This window comes from Xiphophorus hellerii, chromosome 15 (assembly GCF_003331165.1).
Source record: "Xiphophorus hellerii strain 12219 chromosome 15, Xiphophorus_hellerii-4.1, whole genome shotgun sequence".
In the NCBI taxonomy this organism is placed as follows: domain Eukaryota; kingdom Metazoa; phylum Chordata; class Actinopteri; order Cyprinodontiformes; family Poeciliidae; genus Xiphophorus; species Xiphophorus hellerii.
The window spans coordinates 25,860,578-25,879,697 of record NC_045686.1 but is presented as its reverse complement, the minus strand read 5'-3'; the positions used below and the strand labels follow the sequence as shown (position 1 = coordinate 25,879,697).

At 40.8% G+C, this 19,120-nt stretch overlaps 2 protein-coding genes across 2 annotated transcripts in view; one reads left to right on the top strand and one right to left on the bottom strand.

The window, feature by feature from the left end:
* The window catches only part of nt5dc1 (5'-nucleotidase domain containing 1), a 131,673-nt gene extending 116,213 nt beyond the window's left edge, over positions 1 to 15,460 (bottom strand). The window contains exons 1-6 of the mRNA XM_032585972.1: positions 14,602 to 15,460; positions 12,401 to 12,492; positions 8,985 to 9,056; positions 8,794 to 8,903; positions 7,087 to 7,166; positions 6,898 to 6,979 (exon numbers count right to left, since the gene is read on the bottom strand). Coding sequence (XP_032441863.1) covers positions 6,898 to 6,979; positions 7,087 to 7,166; positions 8,794 to 8,903; positions 8,985 to 9,056; positions 12,401 to 12,492; positions 14,602 to 14,694 — 529 coding nt within the window. The 5' untranslated portion in view covers positions 14,695 to 15,460. The remainder of the gene's footprint in view (positions 1 to 6,897; positions 6,980 to 7,086; positions 7,167 to 8,793; positions 8,904 to 8,984; positions 9,057 to 12,400; positions 12,493 to 14,601) is intronic.
* On the top strand, positions 1,391 to 6,825 carry col10a1b (collagen, type X, alpha 1b). The gene is made up of 3 exons (XM_032585971.1): positions 1,391 to 1,543; positions 1,961 to 2,090; positions 4,412 to 6,825. Exons 2-3 carry the CDS (start codon positions 1,976 to 1,978, stop codon positions 6,265 to 6,267), a joined length of 1,971 nt encoding a protein of 656 aa, XP_032441862.1. The 5' UTR covers positions 1,391 to 1,543; positions 1,961 to 1,975; the 3' UTR covers positions 6,268 to 6,825.
* Positions 15,461 to 19,120: the final 3,660 nt, after the last annotated feature.

The following is a 19,120-nucleotide window of genomic DNA, read 5'->3' as shown; positions in this document are numbered from 1 at the left end:
TTCCACATGTCGATGTGCCTCTGGGCAAGGCATTTAACCCCAAATTGCCTACCGATCTGCGTATCAGTGTATAAATGTGTGTGTGTTTGTGAGTGCGACTGGGTGAATGTGACTCTAGTGTAAAGCGCTTTGAGTGGTCAAAACGACTGGAAAAGCGCTATATAAGTTCAGTCCATTTTACCATTTACTGTCACAATTGTCAAATTTTTGCATGCTTGTAACCAGCGCACTCAAACCCTAATGTGCACTTTGAGTCCACACTTTATAGAGGGGTGTAGAGTGCAGTGCGAGTATTGGGACCGGGACATAGTGACTGAGCTGACAGGAAATCAAAAGAGCCACAGAAAATACAGCAGAGCCAATTCAGTTTCATCATCTGATCTGATTCTTAAAGCCATAACCCCATATGATGAACACTTTTGCTTGAAGCAGCTTACAGCATCGATACCACAGATGTACACAGAGCTTAAACTTATCTAGCAAAAATCCTGCTTCTTAAATTTCTTTTAGTTTTGTTTTTTTTGCTCTTTTATTATATGTTTAATTTCTAATTTCATGTAAAGAGATATTCAGAAGCCTTTGTGAGCTACACTTCTATTTGTCGTCAGGATGAAGCAGAGGAGAATCTGACAAAACCTCACTTCTGCCTCCTAGTGTCTGAACGGTGAACTGTTCTTCCCTGCATCCCGCTGCTCAGCCTAGGACTCGCACAGCAAAGCAGGCCTTTTGATGTGAAATTCAAGCCTGTATATAGATCATTCGATTGTCTCTGCAAGCACAGCTAGAAAGATCAATTTTTTAAATTACAGGTCAAAATATGTGATTAAAGCAAAGCTGGAAAAAATAGTATGTGGGAAAAGATGTTTACTGTGGGTTTTATCCTGCAGTGTCTTCAGACAAGAGGAAAACAGTGTCAGACTCTCACAGCCTTTAATTTTCCAGAAACACATCCTGAGACAGACCACTTGGTCAAAAAGAGCCTGTTTTTACACAACAAAAATAAAACTATTTGTGCATTTAGAAGGAAAAAGCCCCCCACTAAACCTGCAAATAGAGGGATTTAATGAAGCCTGGATCTGATGTGGACAACCAGTCAAATGAGACTGAAAGCACATTAATGCTGCAGTAGTGCTAATGATGAACAGTTGCAGAGATCAAGTCATCCAGAGGGAGAATCTCCCCTCCGCTACACCACACAGGCAGAGAGAACCAGGCAGCAGGCAGAGGAAGGAGGGAGGGAAGATGGGAGAGAGGGAGAACCGTCACTCTGAAGTGACAGGCCTCTTTGGGACATGGCACCCATCATTAAAGATGACATCAGAGCAGGGAGGGTCTTCCATGTGAGGTAGATGATTCCATGATGCTGGAGAGCAGCTCAGTATAAAAACCTTGAGCCCAACGTGTTGGGAAGCAGCAGCTGCCACTCACACTGGCAGACCCACTCTACGTCTAAGGATATACAAGTACCGTGCAGGGACAGGAGCCTCCTGACACCCATATACCCCACCCCACTACTTGTTTCTTTGGAGCGTAAACCTTCACGGTAAGTTGACCTTGATTTCGGGTCGTTGCATGATGGTGAGGGAGACTCCCAGTTGCAGTCTGACTCTGAACCCAGGGAGGGCTCATGGTTGGAGGTAGAGTATGTTTGATGAAGCATTAGTTTGAATTTACAGAAGTAGAAGCATTACTGTGCAATGCTTGCTGACATATGTGCTCAGCATCCGCCAGAAGGCAACATTAATAACATTTTCAGAGCTCAAACAGAGTCACATTTTCGAGGTTTGACTGGTTTATGAAATACCTGATGTGGACTTCTTGCCATTGTTTGGGGAACATCTTTAACACTGCTGTTACAAGTTATAAGTCTATCTATGCTGATTGAGATAAAACATGAAAGATGCAGCAGAAATCAACACACATCTAATTTGTTTACTTTCTCTCCTGTTTGTATGTTCAGGTTTAGCTTCACAAGATGGATTTGAGGGTAACAAGCCTCCTTTTTGTCCTCCTGGCTTTGGCCGAGGGAACCCCCGAGAGATACTACGCGCCAAAAGTGACAAAGGTCCCATACCCCGTGAAGAGTCACTGTGAGTCACTTCAAGCCTTGCACTTTTTATTTACCCTTGCAGAAGTTTATCACACTGTAATGCTTGAAATGGCTGGTGGGTGGATGGTATTGTTATGATATTGCTACAATCAACAAATCAATAAGTCTGTTGCAAAAGAAAGGTTCATCGATGAGTCATCTCAGGTCAAGCTTAGTGGACAATGCAAGTGACTCTGAGCTGGTTTCAGGTTCCATCGACTCCATGCTGGGTCCGGCAAATCAAATCAAGTAGAACCATTAAGAAAAGAAAAGTTAGGAATGACGAACTTGTGAGCAAGTAGTTCTAAATATGTCTTCAGAAAGTTCACTGAAGAACTTAAGCTTCTTCTCTCCACTAAAAGCATGGAAGACCAAAGCCCAAGTAGTCCACTAGGTCTTTATGAAAGCACCTTATGGCTGGACTAATCAGTGCAGCTACATTAATGCGAGTTAAACTGTAAAGTGTAATTCAGACCCTAACTTCTTAAACTCTTCTAAATCTCCTAAATAACCCAACCAAACCCAGAAAAAGCACTTCTCGTCCATAGAAGTTCTCAGTAAGCTGTAAAATCAAATCATTATCCTCATTAATACCATCACCCCTAGCACGATTAGCTTTCAGTAAAACACCTCCTATTCACACCGAGTCAAACTGTTGGCTCCTACATGTCTGTGCCACCCTACGTTATTAAGGCCCACCTAGCAGATCAACTCAGCTCCTGTGTTACACCTGCTAGGTGGGGTTACGGCTGTTAGAGAGCTTTTGTGCTAAGAATAAAAAGACTGACAACAAGGGAGCTGTCGTTTTTGGTAAAGCAATAAAATAAAAAACAAAAGAACAAAGCATCAGTCGCTATGACGCAACTGCTTGTTAGATGTCTAATAATATATTTTATTACTCAAGTTAATGATTCAAAAGTTGTGTTGAGCACTTACAGAGCTGTTGATGTGGTATGACTGTAAGTCTCTAGGAGAACATAACTGCAAATAAAGAATGAGGGCTTGGACTAGACCAATCGACAAAACAGATGCAGGCCTGCTCCACCCAAATGTCTCATGGTCTCCAAATCCCACCACAAAATTAAAGAAATGATTTCATAAGTTGAGTCTAATACATGTTTCATCTTGCTTTAAATCAGAATTGTTTGCAACTACGGCAAATCAGCTGAGACATAAAGGCCAGACACAAAGTACACAGGAGAGTAGTCATTGTTCCCAATGAGTAAAGTTCCAAGTCCAGGACAGCCACTGGGGCCAGTATCATCACCTTCAGTTTGTGGTATTACTGCCTGCCAAAAGCTCCACTTCTGGCATAAACATCTTCTGAGAGGATTCAGGCAGCAGTCGTCATGTGGCTGGAAAATGACAGCCCTGTCAGAGTGATTTCTTCACTAAACACTGTTTCAAAAGACTCTTTACCACAACGACAAACCCTTTTCTGCCAATTCTGATTTATTGATAAATAGAATATTTTAACAGTTTTCACGAATGCAGACTGTTACCTATCCAAATCTTAAAGCTTATTGGCATAGTAGTTTTAAAGTCAGAGTAGGGCATTGTCCTTTTAATCCAACAAACACTTAATTCCTTTTTAACCATTTATATATTAAAGGGGTAAAATATTTTATTTTAATTGAACCAATGTTGCACAGGATTAATTGGGTCCTTTTTATCTTTAGCTCCCAAGATCTCACTTGTTTAGAAATTGAGCTCATATATTTAAACAGAAAATAGAAAGAGAATAAAATTTGTCACATTATGATTTTCAGTTTTATGGTAAACAATTTAGAGGACAATATTAGATGTGTGAGCTTAGTGCATGTACCTGCGACTCATGGTGAGAACTGTAAACAAGTGATGCTGGTGTTGAGGAAAAGTAGCTATATTTTCAGTGTAGAAAATGAAAGAGTGCCCTACAGTGCAAGCACATGGAGGTGCAATAGACAAGAACATGTGAGCTGGTTGGTGTGTACATATCAGCTTTACCAGCTATGAAGGTTGTGGGATAGGGAAAAAACACAGGCATCATCACAACCCACTCCATAATCATAGGGAGTGGTGGTTTACTCAAGATGTGCTGTAGTTGTTAGTATTTTACATCTTTCACGAAAAGTCAAAGGTTTCGACATATGAAAACACCCGCAAAATATATCTGCATTTGACCTGATTAATTCCTTAGATAAAGTGGTTGGTGATGCTTTTATTACCATTTTTATTTCGTGCAACGAAATATTGCACAAAATATTCAGAGGATAAAAACAAAACAGGAAGAACTGGTGTACCACCAGACTAATGCTTTGTTGTTTTTCTTCTATTCTTTAGCTGTTGCAGGACCACAAGGTCCTCCAGGACCCCCAGGTGAGCCAGGACCAATGGGACCATCTGGACCTCCTGGAGAAAGGGGTGTTGGACACACTGGACCTCGGGGCCCACCAGGACCACCTGGAGCCTCTGGCCTCTCTCAGGCTGGCAAACCTGGTACCCCAGGTGCTCCTGGAAAACCAGGAATCCCTGGTGGACCTGGTGAAAGAGGATTAAATGGTGCTACTGGACCAATGGGACCAAGAGGTGCCCCCGGTATACCTGGAACCCCTGGACCTGCTGGACTTTCAGCCGCTGGAAAACCTGGACCAGCAGGGCTTCAGGGTCCAATGGGTCACAGAGGAGAACCTGGTTTGAAGGGGCATCCTGGTATCCCTGGTCTTCATGGTCCAAAAGGAGAAAGAGGCATTGGTGTTCCTGGGGTCCAGGGTCCACCAGGTGGAACTGGGCCAATGGGCCCATCTGGCATGCCTGGCAAACCTGGAGTTGGCAAGCCTGGTTCCCCTGGCTATCCGGGAGAACCTGGAAAGACTGGAACGCCAGGAAGGGATGGTGCCCCTGGGCCAATGGGTTTGCCAGGTCTTAAGGGTCACACTGGACCTCCAGGTGTAGGAGCACCAGGAAAACCAGGCCAGAATGGTACCCCAGGTACACCCGGGCCTATGGGATCCAGAGGTCCACAGGGACCTGCTGGTCAACCAGGCTCCCCTGGCATGCCAGGTGTTGGTAAGACTGGTGAACCCGGAATACCAGGATCCAGAGGAGCTCCAGGAAGTCCAGGAACCACTGGTCAGAAAGGAGAACCAGGCCCAACTGGATTTACTGGTCAACCAGGTGCTCCCGGTCCTATAGGCCCAGCTGGTCCACAGGGTGCAAGAGGATTTCAGGGTGAGTCAGGCCCAGTAGGACCCAAAGGTGATATTGGTATGGTTGGTGCACCAGGCCCAAGAGGATCCAAGGGTGAGCAGGGAGCACAAGGCTTTACTGGAAAACCAGGTGTTCCTGGTGCAGTAGGTCCCGCAGGAGTTCCAGGCCATAATGGAGCGCAGGGTCCAAAGGGTTCACAAGGCCATGGTGGCCCTCCAGGAAGTCCTGGTGCAAATGGTGCACCTGGACTTAAAGGACACACAGGGGCCCCAGGAGCACCAGGTAAAAGCGGTGAACCTGGACTGCCAGGAGAATCAGGACCAGTTGGGCCCCCTGGTCCATCAGGCCCCTCTGGACTTAAGGGACACCCAGGTCTCCCAGGTCCACCTGGTCCAGCAGGCCTGACAGCTAAGGGAATTTCTGGCCCTATGGGTCCCCCAGGACCTCCAGGTCAGAGAGGCCATGATGGTCTCCCTGGTCCTGCTGGTCCTCCTGGTCCACCTGGTCCCCCAGGAGAGATGATGTACCACCATGAAAAGAGCATGCCAATCAAGTCCCACGAGGTTATGATGCCTCATGAAGTGATGAAGGCTCCCATGTCTGCCTTTAGTGCTGTGCTGACCATGGCCTACCCCCCTGCTGGAACCCCTATTGCTTTCAATCAGGTTCTTTATAATGGAGAGAACCACTATGACCCCCACAGCGGTGTGTTCACCTGTCAGATCCCAGGTCTTTACTATTTTAGCTTCCACGTGCATGTCAATGGTGCAAATGCATTGGTGGCCCTCTACAAAAATGAGGAGCCTTCGGTTTTCATTTATGATGAATACAACAAGGGCTTCTTGGATCAGATGGCAGGCAGTGCTGTTTTTATGCTGCACCCAGGGGACAGAGTCTATGTTCAAGTTCCCGATGAGGAAAGCAATGGTATATTTGCTGCTGACAATGTTCACTGTGGGTTCTCTGGGTTCTTGATTGCCTCAACGTGATTTAATGAATCCCTGAAAACCTCAACACCTTACAAAAAACATTAAACTGCTCAGAGAAATAGATTAATTTACACAAATTGAAATAAAGATTGTGAATCTGTTTTACCATTTACCAACCTCACTCAAAGTGACAAGGGTTAAAATTAATCAATGAACCGAGATACCATTTTTCTAAAAAATTTAGGCCTCAAATTTATCCTTGTTCCCCATTCACTCTATGCCTTAGAAATGAAACAAAAACATAGAATGATATTGGAAGATTTCTTAAGTGGTGCCCTACAGTTACCTGGAACATTTACAGATACTTTTTTATTTGTGTTTGTTTTATTATTCCTGTTTGTTTAAGGATTTCCTTTAAATTTACAAACAAAACTATGCAAAACTGATCTAATATATGTTATAAAAGATCAGCACATTTACACCAGCACTGTGACTACAAACAGAACATTGGAGGAGAATTTCAAACTGCTTTTTTTGTAACTATATCCCATTGGATGTGTTAAGTTATGTACCACTTACTGAGAAAAACATGGAATAAAAGTACGACTTTGAAAAATATCTTTGAGTTTGTTTCATCTTTTGTCAGAGTCATTAATTGAACTATGAGCATATTTAAGATAAACTGGGTACCTTTGAAGGCAGATGTATTGTAATTGTGGTCAATGGCAGCCAACATGTCTTTCCAAAAGTTGGAGTTCACCTCATTTCCCCGCTGTTAAAAATGGGAAAAAAAATTGGGTTGATACAAAACTATTCAGATTTGTTCTTAAAAATGGATCTACAGATATAAATCCCTATAGTTATTAAAACACATATTACCTTGTGTAACATGTCCACAACTTTTCCGCAGAGCAGAGCCCCCGGAAGATCAAAGTAATTGTCATAGAAGTAGTATTTTGCTGCAAAAAATACACATAACAGTTAAACATATTCAATTCAAATTCATTCAAAAATACTTTACCCCAAAGGAAAATTAAATGTTGTTGTAACTCATATTAATTCAAATTTTTCAAAGAGTTGATATAAATAGTAATGGCTGTTGGCAGGAAAGATATCTTGTAGCAGTCTTTATTACAGGTAATTTGAAGAAGCCTCTGACTGCAGACATTCTGTTTTCTCAAGACGGTCTCATGAAGAGGATGGTCAGGGTTGTCCAGAATTTTCTTGATTTTATGACGAATCCTTTTTTGCATAGTTATCTACACAGGTTCTACATTCGTCCCCAGTACAGAACCAGTCTTTTTTATCAGGTTGTTGAGCCTATTTAGGTCCCTGGTTCTGATGCTGCTGCCCCAACAGATGAAGAAGGGATGATGCTTTCAACAACAGACTGATAGAACCTCTGTAGCATCTTGCTGCAAACCTTGAAGGATCTTAGCTTCCTCAAGAAGTAAAGTCTCCTCTGTCCCTTCTTTCAACGGCTCATTGTTGTGTCTCCAGTCCAGTCTGTTGTCCAGATGAACTCCGAGGTATTTATATTCCTTAACTACCTCCACTTCTTCTCCCATGATGGAATAGGGTTTGATCCAACCCCGTTTCTCCTGAAATCTACAATCTTCTCCTTTGTTTTGTTTACATTCAAGATAAGACGATTTTTCCCACACCATGACACAAAGTGGTCCAACAGCTCTCTGTACTCAGCTTCTTGTCTGATACAACCGACAACTACAGAGTCATCTGAGTTGGACTGTGCTGGAAGTCTAAAGTGAAAAGGAATTGTGAGAGCACAGTGCCCTCTGGTGCTCCTGTGTTGCTGACCACCTGGTTAGATACACAGTCCTTCAGGCTCACAATCTGTGGTCTGTTTATGAGGTAGTCATAGATCCAGGTGATTGTTGAGGCCTCCACCTGTGTTTTCTGGAGTTTCTCACAGAGCAGATCAGGCTGAATTGTGTTAAATGCACTGGTGAAATCAAAGAACATGATCCTCACAGTGCTCCGTGCTTTGCCCAAGTGACAGTGAGTTTCTTGAAGCAGGTGCATGATAGTGTCTTCAACTCTAACTCCACAACAATATGCAAACTGCAGGGGTCCTGAGATGTGCTTCCCTTCTTACTCAGGTGGGCCAACAGGAGTCTCTCCAGGACCCTTATGATGTAGGATGTCAGGGCAACAGGTCTATAGTCATTGACGACTGATGGGTGAGTTTTCTTCTGTACTGGAACTAGGCAGGATGTCTTCCACAACACCAAAACCTTGCCTAGGGTTAAACCGAGGTGCTGCATAATCCCACAGAGCTGCTCTGCACAGGCCTTCAGGACTCTTGGGCTGACACTATCTGGACCTGCAGACTTATTCTAGCTCAGCCTCCAGCCGCTGCTTCACCTGACTTCTACACACAGAAAAGTGGGAGGGGGAGGGAAAGGGAGCAGCAGCATCTCCTGGTTTGGTTGAAGACAAGCTTGTGGAAGCAGAAGAGTCTATGACTTAGGTGAAACATAGAACATCTAAGGTTTGACAGGAAAGCTGTGGGTCACATACTGATGGAACTTCTTTCAAAGATAAATTAAGACATAACCATCCCACCTGATCTTGTGAAGGATGTGTTTAGGCTGTTGAAGTGCTTCCACTCCCGTTTTGGCCCATAATGTTTCATGAGTTCTTCTGTGCTGAGGTTGTTGGTTCCATGTGTTGCCCTATTCAAGCAAGAAACATCCAGAAATACTTTTCAAAATTAACTGGGATATATGCATACATTTTATGACAAATAAGCATACCTTAAAACAGTGCCATCTTCAGCCAACTTCACAATGTTTCCATCCTCCAGATCCACCACCAACCCCTTAAAACTGGAAACAAAATGGAAATTTAAAAATAAGATGAAGCTAAGATTTAAGGTTTTAACTCAATACTATGAACATCTTTCAATATTTTTGCATTTTTGATTTATTAATATGATTTTTACAATAGAAAAACAGTTAGTGGTCTGGTTTTACAAGAAATGAACAAAGATAATACAAGGAAACAAAAATAGCTGAACACTCGTCTAGATTTGTCACCGGAGGGCAGTGTAAAACAGTGCCATGGCTGCATATTGGCAACATGATAGCATATTGGCTTTCTGCTAAAATGTAAGCTAGGAGGATAACTACAGTCAGGATTCTGCAAGAATCAAAAACACACACAGACAAACTGGGAGCGAATAAAAAGATTTTCAATGCTGCTGTCTGGACACATGAAGGGATCTGTCAGAAAAAGCTGCCATAAAAGCATCTTCTAATAGATGGCTGCTAGGTCGTCTATGAGATGATCAAACAGCCATCTCATAGTCAGTAGTGTGTTGCTATTTGTAGGAAGTTTGGTTATTGTGCAAGATTATATGAGCATTTTGCAGGTGTTGAGCAGATATATTAATATTCCGCGCTGCTTTATGTTCAGGAGACTTAATGATTATTTTTTTTATTCTTTTATCAAATAATGTTAATTATCGCCATTATTTATTATAAGACTAAATTGTAAGCAAATTTACTGAATAGCAGTAAATTTGCAAGAAATGAACAAAAATAATACAAGGAAACAAAAATAGGAATACTGAATAGGAGTAAATTTGCTTACACCTCAGATTACATAATAGTCTGAATAGAAACCAAACTATACTCAGAAAGTGGATTGGTTTTACTTGGGCATCAGTAGATGTGATAGATACTGATGGGTTTGTGTGTATTCACCCTATTCTTTATAGTTCCAATTAAAAAAAAAAAAAGTTGTCAGCACATTATTTAAAAATATCTTCAACTACAACAACAAGTAAAAGAACTAAAAGAAATATTTTTCACAGATGGTAATGAAAACTCTATGAACCATTACATACATCTTACTTTGTTAGCAACATAATTTTCATATGTGGCAAAGATGAGCATTTTCATCATCTGGCTCCAAATGTGGGGAAAAAATTGAGTATCTTTGAGTAAGTCACCTAAATTTTGTTATTGGCTAATTTTTTGTGCGACTGTTCAGACAATTGCAACAGAAAAGCTTTAAGCAGGGGCGGATCTACTGGGGTGGCAGTTACCACCCCAACTGAGAGCCTTGCCACCCCTGTTGCCACCCCAGCTGGCGACAATGAATTCAATAAATAGTTATGGCAAATCGGACAGTAAGCGCATGAATCTCTTTTTTCCGACATTGAATGCAACACAATGTAACCTGACACCTACTGCTAAATGGGCGTGCCAGAGAAGGACAGAGCAAGACAGCAGCATTTATATATATGGATGGATATAAATTACTGGATTAGACATTATGGGACTTATCGTGTGCCACACGCGCCATTGATTTCCATTGAGTCAGGAATATCGGTGGTCAGGAAAATACTACAATCACGCAAAGAATCTGAAAAAAGGACGCAATATTTTGCAGTTAATTCAACCCTATGACAACCATAGATAACAAGGTTCAAGGGTTTCACATTTAACAGGTGAGGAAAAAGTTTTAATTTAGAGAAAATATTGAAAAAGTGAGCAGTGAGTAAGTTATGCTAGCCTAACTGTTGCTAGCCTGCTATTGACTTTGATAACGTTAACATGTGCTGCACAGTTCGGTGTGTTTTGGTTCTAAAAGAGGACAACCTGCACACCAAGTCATCAGTAGAGCAGGTGTTTAAATCAGCTAATCAACCGCCCCTGTGTTCAGGCGAAAATATATTAATAATCGCAATATAGACATTAAGCCTGACAGCATATTGTGACAGACTAGATGTTCTGTATTGGTGTTTTTGCTTACTTTTTTGTGTGGGAAATGTTTGTTTTTGGTGTTGATTCCCCTGATAGGATTGAACGAAATCTCCGCTTTATCTGCTCATTGAGCTGTTGTCTGTGGGTTGCCATGGCAACGGATCCACATGTAGGGTAATGCAGACACAGAGCGAGGAAAAGCAGAATAGAAGTGGTATTATCTAGTTTTGTTCTTCACCTGTTTATCAGCTTTATTGTACCTTTATTGCGGCGTACTGCAGCTGCTGCAATTCCTAAAAGCTAAACAAGCGACAAAAGTATTCGATATTTATAACAGTCATCAAACTATGGCTCCTACAGCATATTTAAAATAAAATGATTGATCAATATAAGAGAAATTTGCCCTTTCTTGCATCTTGACAGAACTAACAGAAACCAAACTGTTTATAGGTTTGTATCACGGAGAATTATGTCTCAAACATCAGTTTTCTCAGCTTTATTTTAAATCTTATTTAATAGATATATCTGATAATAAATGATGGCGCTACTAATATTTTCGTGACAGATTTCTGCTCGTCCTGCATTGAATAGAATGGTTTTCTGGACACAATGCATCACATAGCAATTGATAGGCGCTGCTGTTAATACATATCAATTAACAGCAGTATGAAAGACGTAAAAATAATTATACATTAAGAAATTATATTTAATCCTCAGTGCTACATGAAGCTAATTTTGAAACAATATTTTGCAACAAGTAAATTAAGTATATATATGTATATTGTGAACTGCTGCAATACAGAAAAACTGAATCAAAATTAACATAATATTAACATTTTTTGAGTAACAGAACTTCAGATTTTAATCGTTTACTTTAACTAGGAATGCACCAATATGAACATTTCTAATAATATTGCTGTTATGAGCTGTTATTGCTGCGTATCGTATTAATTTACGATGCACAGCACAACAACGATATACAATATCGATAGTTGATATTGTATATTATGTTCCACTGACATCACCACTGTTTCTCTGCTTCATCTAAACTCCCCACAATAGTTTGCTGCATCACTGTCACATGACCAAACAAATACCACATGACCTATCCTCTACCTTTTGTTCCCTCCAGAAACAAAAAGAAACAAGATAGAAATAAATATCGGTTGTTAATATCAGTCCAGTTTTATTTTTCAGACCTATACAAATATATTAAAAAAGGACTGCTATTGGCTGATACCAATGTTAGTGTCTAAATATTGTGCATCCCTAAATATAACTAAAAGGAATCCTTGGGCTATACCACTCTGTGTGGTTAATAGAAATCCTTGGGCTATACCACTCTGTGTGGTTAATCTATGAACTGAAATGCACCCGTAATCTTGAAATCCATTTGGTTTTCTATACATGTGTGCCAGGTTCCCCTGCAAGCTAAAAACCTCCTGCAACAGGACACTCACCAGAAATCCCAGGTAGCAGGAGTCAGATTCAGGAGGTCCTTGTCATATCCCTTGTGCTCCACCAGATACCTGGCAAAGCTCTCATAGATCAGCTGTAAACACAGGAAGGAGAAAATCAGAAAGTGGATAACACAGTCTTGAAATAAATAAATGTAATACAAATATGTACCCTCCTTTGAAGTCTTAAACTTTAATAGCTGTTGGAAAGCAACTTAATGTGTGAATCAAACCTGAACAGGAGGTGCAATTTTATTTTTGAAAAGCACTCATAAAGGAGGGCACAGTAATGCTTTGCTATGGAGAACCTTTTCATTCAAAATAAATAAATACTGTTATTAATAAATAAATAAATATTTCATGAAATACATCAATAACACCATGAAATTAAACAAATTATTTAAAAAAAATTATTTGTACCTTTATCCTTTATGTTTATTTATTTATTTCAAGATTAGTTTATTGATTTTATTGTCATTTATTTATTTCATACTAGTGTACTATTTGGTGATACTTTTGTAAAGTTACTTTGCGTAATTTATTACCTTTTTTGTTTTTAGAAACATGTCTTGACGTACCGGGACAATAAAAGTGGTGGAATATTTTTGGAGTACAGGAACTAGTCTCCCGTTTAGTCGAAAGCTCCTCATAAACTGCTAAAATCAACACAAACCCATGATCTTCACTTTAATGGGAGCAATGGAATCAATGATATCTGAAATTTTAGAATGGAAGTTTTCTACCAATTCATCTACAAGGTTACAGAATGAAGGCGGGGAAGAGAACTATAATTGATTAAAGGTTTCTGCAGTGTTCTCTGTAAAAGAATGCTATGTGATAGTAGCTGTTTTGCTAAGAGTACCAGCAGTGTTAATGGAGACTGTACTTTCAAACGTAACAGCAAAATGATCAGACAGGGCAACATCAGTTACAGAGACATCACAACAATGCTCCTCTATTAACCTTTTAACAATGTTTCTACTAGCATTGCACTGAGAAGTAACTTGTGTAATAAGCTCATCAGAAGCACAGTTCCACTGGGTGTTTACTAATTGCTGCTGGGTAGTCTGACAGAGCTGAGTGGGAGAACCACTTAACTCCCAGGTTGCTCTGAGGGTTGCTCTGTGAGGTTGAAACTGCACATCCAAGGAAGATCACAACCTGATGAAGCCAACTGGACCACATCATCCACAAAAAGCAGCGATGCGATCCTGAGGCCACCAAAACGGATCCCGTCAACACCTTGGCTGTGCCCAGAAATTCTGTCCATGAAAGTAATGAACAGAATCGGTGACAAAGGGCAGCCTTGGCAGAGTCCAACCCTCACCGGAAACGAGCCCATATCAAAGGGCCTGGTATCCCATACTCCTGGAGAACCCCCACAGGCTTCCCAGAGGGACATGGTCACATGTAGACTGGTTGGGCGAACTCCCATGCACTCTCCAGGACCCTGCTGAGGGTGCAGAGCTGGTCCAGTGTTCCACGACCAGGATGAAAACCACACTGCTCTTCCTGAATCCGAGAAGTTGTTCATGTGAGGGTTTAAAGAGCAAAACAATATGCAGAAGTCTCAAAGTAAATACATGATAACTCCAGTCCAGACCTACTTATAACATTCTTAGCTTGCATACAGTGTATGAGTCATTACCGATATGATCCTTTCTAGGGAAAAATAGTCATCATACAAATTCTATTTCACGTGCATTGGGTATATTTACAAGCATGCCGCTGAGAAGGTTGTTATTTGGCATTATTGTGTTTCCAGAGCATGCAAACAAGATGCACCCGAAACTATGCGAAACAGGGTGAAAATGGACCCCAGGCCTGGTTAAACCGCAGGCCACCAACAGAACCTGCGATGTTCCAGCTGTTCTCTGCCGGACTCAAAATATCAGCAAACGCCTCATCGCAGAGGGTTAGGATCGGGCTCCAGCTCGGCCTAAGGGGGATTCAAAGTCACCCATACACGAGACGCCGACGCTCCAACCTGTGAGTCACGCAAAGTGACTGCAGCAGTGGCAGTGTCGCTTCACCACGCACACACATCAAAGCACAGAGCGCTCCGACACACATTCCCAGCAGCCTTTTCTTTGGGCATGAGCCAGAGCAGACTGACCGCTGAGCATTTCTCCGGCACGATGCGCGAGGACAAGTCGAACCGTCGCGGCCACCGTCCAGTTATGTACCAGCAGAGCGGAACTCACCCTGGAGGTCTCCTTCAGATGGTAGCGGCACAGCGTGTGATCCAGGTCGAAGCCGATGATGTCGCAGTCCGACAGGCTGAAGTATTCGGACATTGTCGTGGTGCTGAAGCTGCAAGGGTGGGAGTGAGAAAAAAAAAAGAAGCGCTCGGGAGCTAGAAGTAGCGCGCGGCTGTACAGCACTGAGTATGTGACGGTGACACTGACGGACAGACAGCGGGGGCGGGACCGGGCTCTGCTGCCGCTTCGCTGTGTCTCTGCTCGGAGGGAATCACTGAAATAAGCACACTGTTCTCAGTTCTCTGTTAACCTCAAAGTCTGCTTACTGAGACGTTAATGGCTGCAAGTTCTCCATATGGAAGCAAAAGTTGAACTCCAGGCCGTCAGTGGAGAGCCGACAGCGTGCAACACTTCCGGATGAAACCGTAACACATGAATTATAAGCTCCTGAGCAAAATAGATTTGTGTGCGCTTCTTTGTTGGAGAGAAGATACAAATCTATGTAACATATATAATGTAGGTTCATTTTAATTCATCAAAATATAAAAATATTGTCTATTATTTTTAATTTAAGTTTGAGGGAATTAAAAAATATATACATAAGTCCCATGAAAATATTTTTTATTACCGCTGTAAAGCCAGCCCGCACTCAATTTTGACGTGCGCGATGGAACAAGGCGTCACGGCGCCGTCCTTTACAAACTTCTTTCAAAATAAAAGCACACCTGGGGTTTATGTTTGATTCACGGTTGAAGTTTCTTTCAAGTGGCTATAAAAGTTTAAAGCTTTGTGTTTATGCATTTGCAAAAGGAAATTATGTATCTGAAATGTAATGTAATTATGTATCTAAAGTAAAATATATTGTGTGAAAATAATCCTGTAAATACATATATGAAACCTCAATCAAAATTGGTGATATTTGACAGGCAAAAACTCTTTCTGATTCCATAAGCAATGAGCTACCAGTGACTTCTGTCATTCCAGAGTGACACCTGTAGACAAGGGTGTACCGGTACCGCACGGCTCCTTCTTTAAGTTTTGCTCAGAGCTCCAGGATGATCATTCTAGGCAATCTAAATGCTAATAAACCATCATCAACATTTCCCAGCAGATCAATATGATCTATGAACACATACTCCATCTGAATCCTTCCATTGGTGATGTTCTCCATCAGAGCCTATACAAGTAGCTGCACACCTTTGCGCAGCTACTTATATAGGTGTGATTGTCTGCACACCTTGATCACTTTAAAAATAATCAAACGTGTTTGGGGTTAATCTGCTGATCCAATCCTGTTTTCTTTTTTAGTGAGAATGAAATTACCCCATAGATGCATTCCATGCGCTTCGGCGCACAGACCGATGCGTTACATCTTTATGAGACAAAAACAGAGGAAAAGTACTATTTACATTCGAGTAAGGTTTTCACATCCTTTTATTTTTATTTTCTTTATTTTGTGTGCGCGTTAGGCTATTGTATGAAGAAAAATGGTAAAGTTTCGTGTTTACTTTTAAACAATAAAATATTAAAATAATAAAAAAACATCGGTTTGATGCTTCTTGATCTAAATAACAAACAATCAAATTTCAGTGTATTTAGGTGAGTTTTGACGCTTTGTAGTTTGATATTGTTCACATAAAAAGTATATTTACGCAAACTTTGACGCAAAGTTAAAAAAAAATTGTGCGTAAAAAAATTGCTCCGCACATCTTTTGTGCGTACGTACGCTTTATACATGAGCTCGCAATGCAGTGCTGCTAGCTTTCGTGTTTGTGAATGTTTTTGTTTAATCTGAGCCTGGAGACTTCTATCGCCGGTATCGTAGGTGAACGGACTTGACTGGCAGCAAAAATGCTAAGCCGGACTGGGTTCTGCTGTGCAGTGCAAAAGGGACTAAAGAAGAATTTGAATTGATAATGACATTGGGGGGGAAAAATCCGTTCTTACTATTTAATACCTATGTGTTTTTATGGGAATGAGAATCTTTCAGATTCATTTTGATCATATTTCCCATTTTATTGTGTCATGTAGTGTGTGGTGGTGTTGGTCTTGACTTGGTCTCGACCTCCCTTTGTCTTGTTTTCAGACCCTTAAACGTCTTGTTCTTACCCAGGTCTTGGTCCCAGGTTAGGTGGTCTTGACTACAACACGATACACTTCACTGGCTCGGAATTCTTTCATAATTTATTTTGACCTAATATGTTCACACCTCTCCTAGACTATTAATTGACAGAGATATTAACATAAAAGTTTGTTAAAATGTGACAAGACTGTTTTGACTTCAGACGCTTTGAAAACTATCGGACATGTATCTGATTTAGTTCCACATATGGAACTAAATCTGCCAAAGATACAACATAATTCTTTAAAGAATTAATATGTTACAACAACATTTAATTTCCCTTTGTGATTAATAAGTTCAAATTTTTGAATTTGAATTGCATTTTAAGACTATCATATTTTGATATAAGAGTTTTTCAAATGGGTTTTGATGTACCTACAGAATTCAGAAAAAGTTATTTGCACAGACAACATATGAAAATATTCATGCTGGGCTTTCCTTTCACCCTTCTGAGCTTAGATCCATCTGCCCGGCTCTACCTTTAACAAATTGGTTTTATGCAGCTCCCAGCCACAAAATACTTCACGGTTTATGTTGCCATTTTATGACATTCACAGAGCAGCAGCAGCACTTAACAAACAAGCAGGAGTGCATACATGAAATATGCTGCTGTGTGAAACAACTTCAGAAACTTGTTTATGTCAGGGGCCCTTGTACCCTCTATTAAGTCTAAGACCCCAGCAGTGTTGTGACAACAGTCGAGATGTGGCTAATTGAGTCTTCAAAAGCTTTGATATTTAGAATTAAGTGGGGAAAATGTGTTTGATAAAGCCCTTCCTTCTAAAAGGAAGAATAAAAGTTCTCTGGTCTAATTTCAAACTTCAAAGCACAGCTTCTCTGACAAAATTTAGGTCACATTTCCACAGTGAGTAAGCATTGTGAGGCTGCCTCTTTAAGTTGAAGCCTGTGAGTAAACATGCCTGTCTCCATGGCAGCAAGCACTTCACCTCTGTGACCTCAAGCAGATGGACTTATAATACTCTTCAACTGAATAACAATCATTTTTTGTTTCCTACAGGAATGTGAAAACAATATAGTATCTGCACGCTAAAAGGAAGAACATAGGAACTTATAGTTTTCTTTAAGTCAATGCGGTTGTTCACTAGCAACTACATTGTTATATAACTCACATGTAATTCACATGGGGTGGTGGCAACGCTGGTAGGAGTTCACCCTGTTTTTACCTCAATGTTTTACAAACTCGCTGGTTCGATTCCTGCTCCACCCGTTGTTTGTGTCCCTGAGCACTCCACCCGCCTTACCTGATGTCGGACAGAAGGGTCGATGATTCAAAATGGCAGTCTTGCTTCTGTCAGAGTACCCCAGGGCAGATGGGGCTATAATCCAGTAGTTTGCCATCATCAGTGTGCTAATGTGCTCTTTTACATCTCAATATGACATAAAGGGCACTATAAAATTAATTATTATTGTCATTTATATTCACAGCAGACTTTGTTCAGGTTTGTTACAGTCATTTGTGTCAGGATAACTAAAGATTATGTTATAAGTTTTAAAAACCAAATGGACATACTACACCTGTGACTTCTTTACACTTATATGCTGTTAGGTGTAATTTGCATGATAAGTGACTGATTTATAATTATATGTTAAGCATAATTGACATGATGATTATTATAAACATTAATCATGATCTTCCCGAGCGGGAGCTTGCACTTTGGTTCAACTTCAAACCCACAACATATGACCGAAATAGCATATCTCAGTATCCTTTGAAAGACAAGGTGGCTACAGCTATCTGTAGCCAAACTGTGACAGTTTGCTATCTCTCTATGGTAACAAAGAATCAAAATCAGCCTTTATTGTCATTGTTCACAGCAAAATTAATTTCAGTACAGCCCATCCATAGACTGGTACCTGAAGCTGCAACCATGAGGCGCTGCCCTCAAATCTGGAGGTTGAGTCAGTCTCCCAACCAGAGCAGGGGTTTGTGAAGGTCAAGGGAAACAGTCAAAGTTTAACTAACCTGGTGTACTTTTTTTGTTTATCCAAAATATCTTTATTGAAATTTTAGCAGTTTAGACAAACAGCTTGAACATTTTGCAAAGTATGACAGCAGTAGAAGTACTGTTCAGGTCAAAATAAAATACAAACAAAAAAACAACAAAATGTCTCTCAAAATCCTGGCTCTAATGCAACCCATCACATATTCCGCATATCATCTTTATATTGAGATATTAAATTCAACGGTGTATGCCCTCTAATAGAACTGTCTTTGGGAACTGCAGTTAACATGTTCTTCAGTCACTTGTATTGTCATCCGAGATGTTCAGATCCTTGATATACAGTACAGACCAAAAGTTTGGACACACCTTTTAATTCAATGAGTTTCCTTTATTTTCATGACTATTGACATTGTAGATTCACACTGAAGGCATCAAA

Coding starts and splice junctions, on each gene's coding strand:
- col10a1b (XM_032585971.1), top strand. CDS start 1,976: ATGGATTTGAGGGTAACAAGCCTCCTTTTTGTCCTCCTGGCTTTGGCC. Junction 2,091..4,411: donor ATACCCCGTGAAGAGTCACT/GTGAGTCACTTC, acceptor TCTATTCTTTAG/CTGTTGCAGGACCACAAGGT.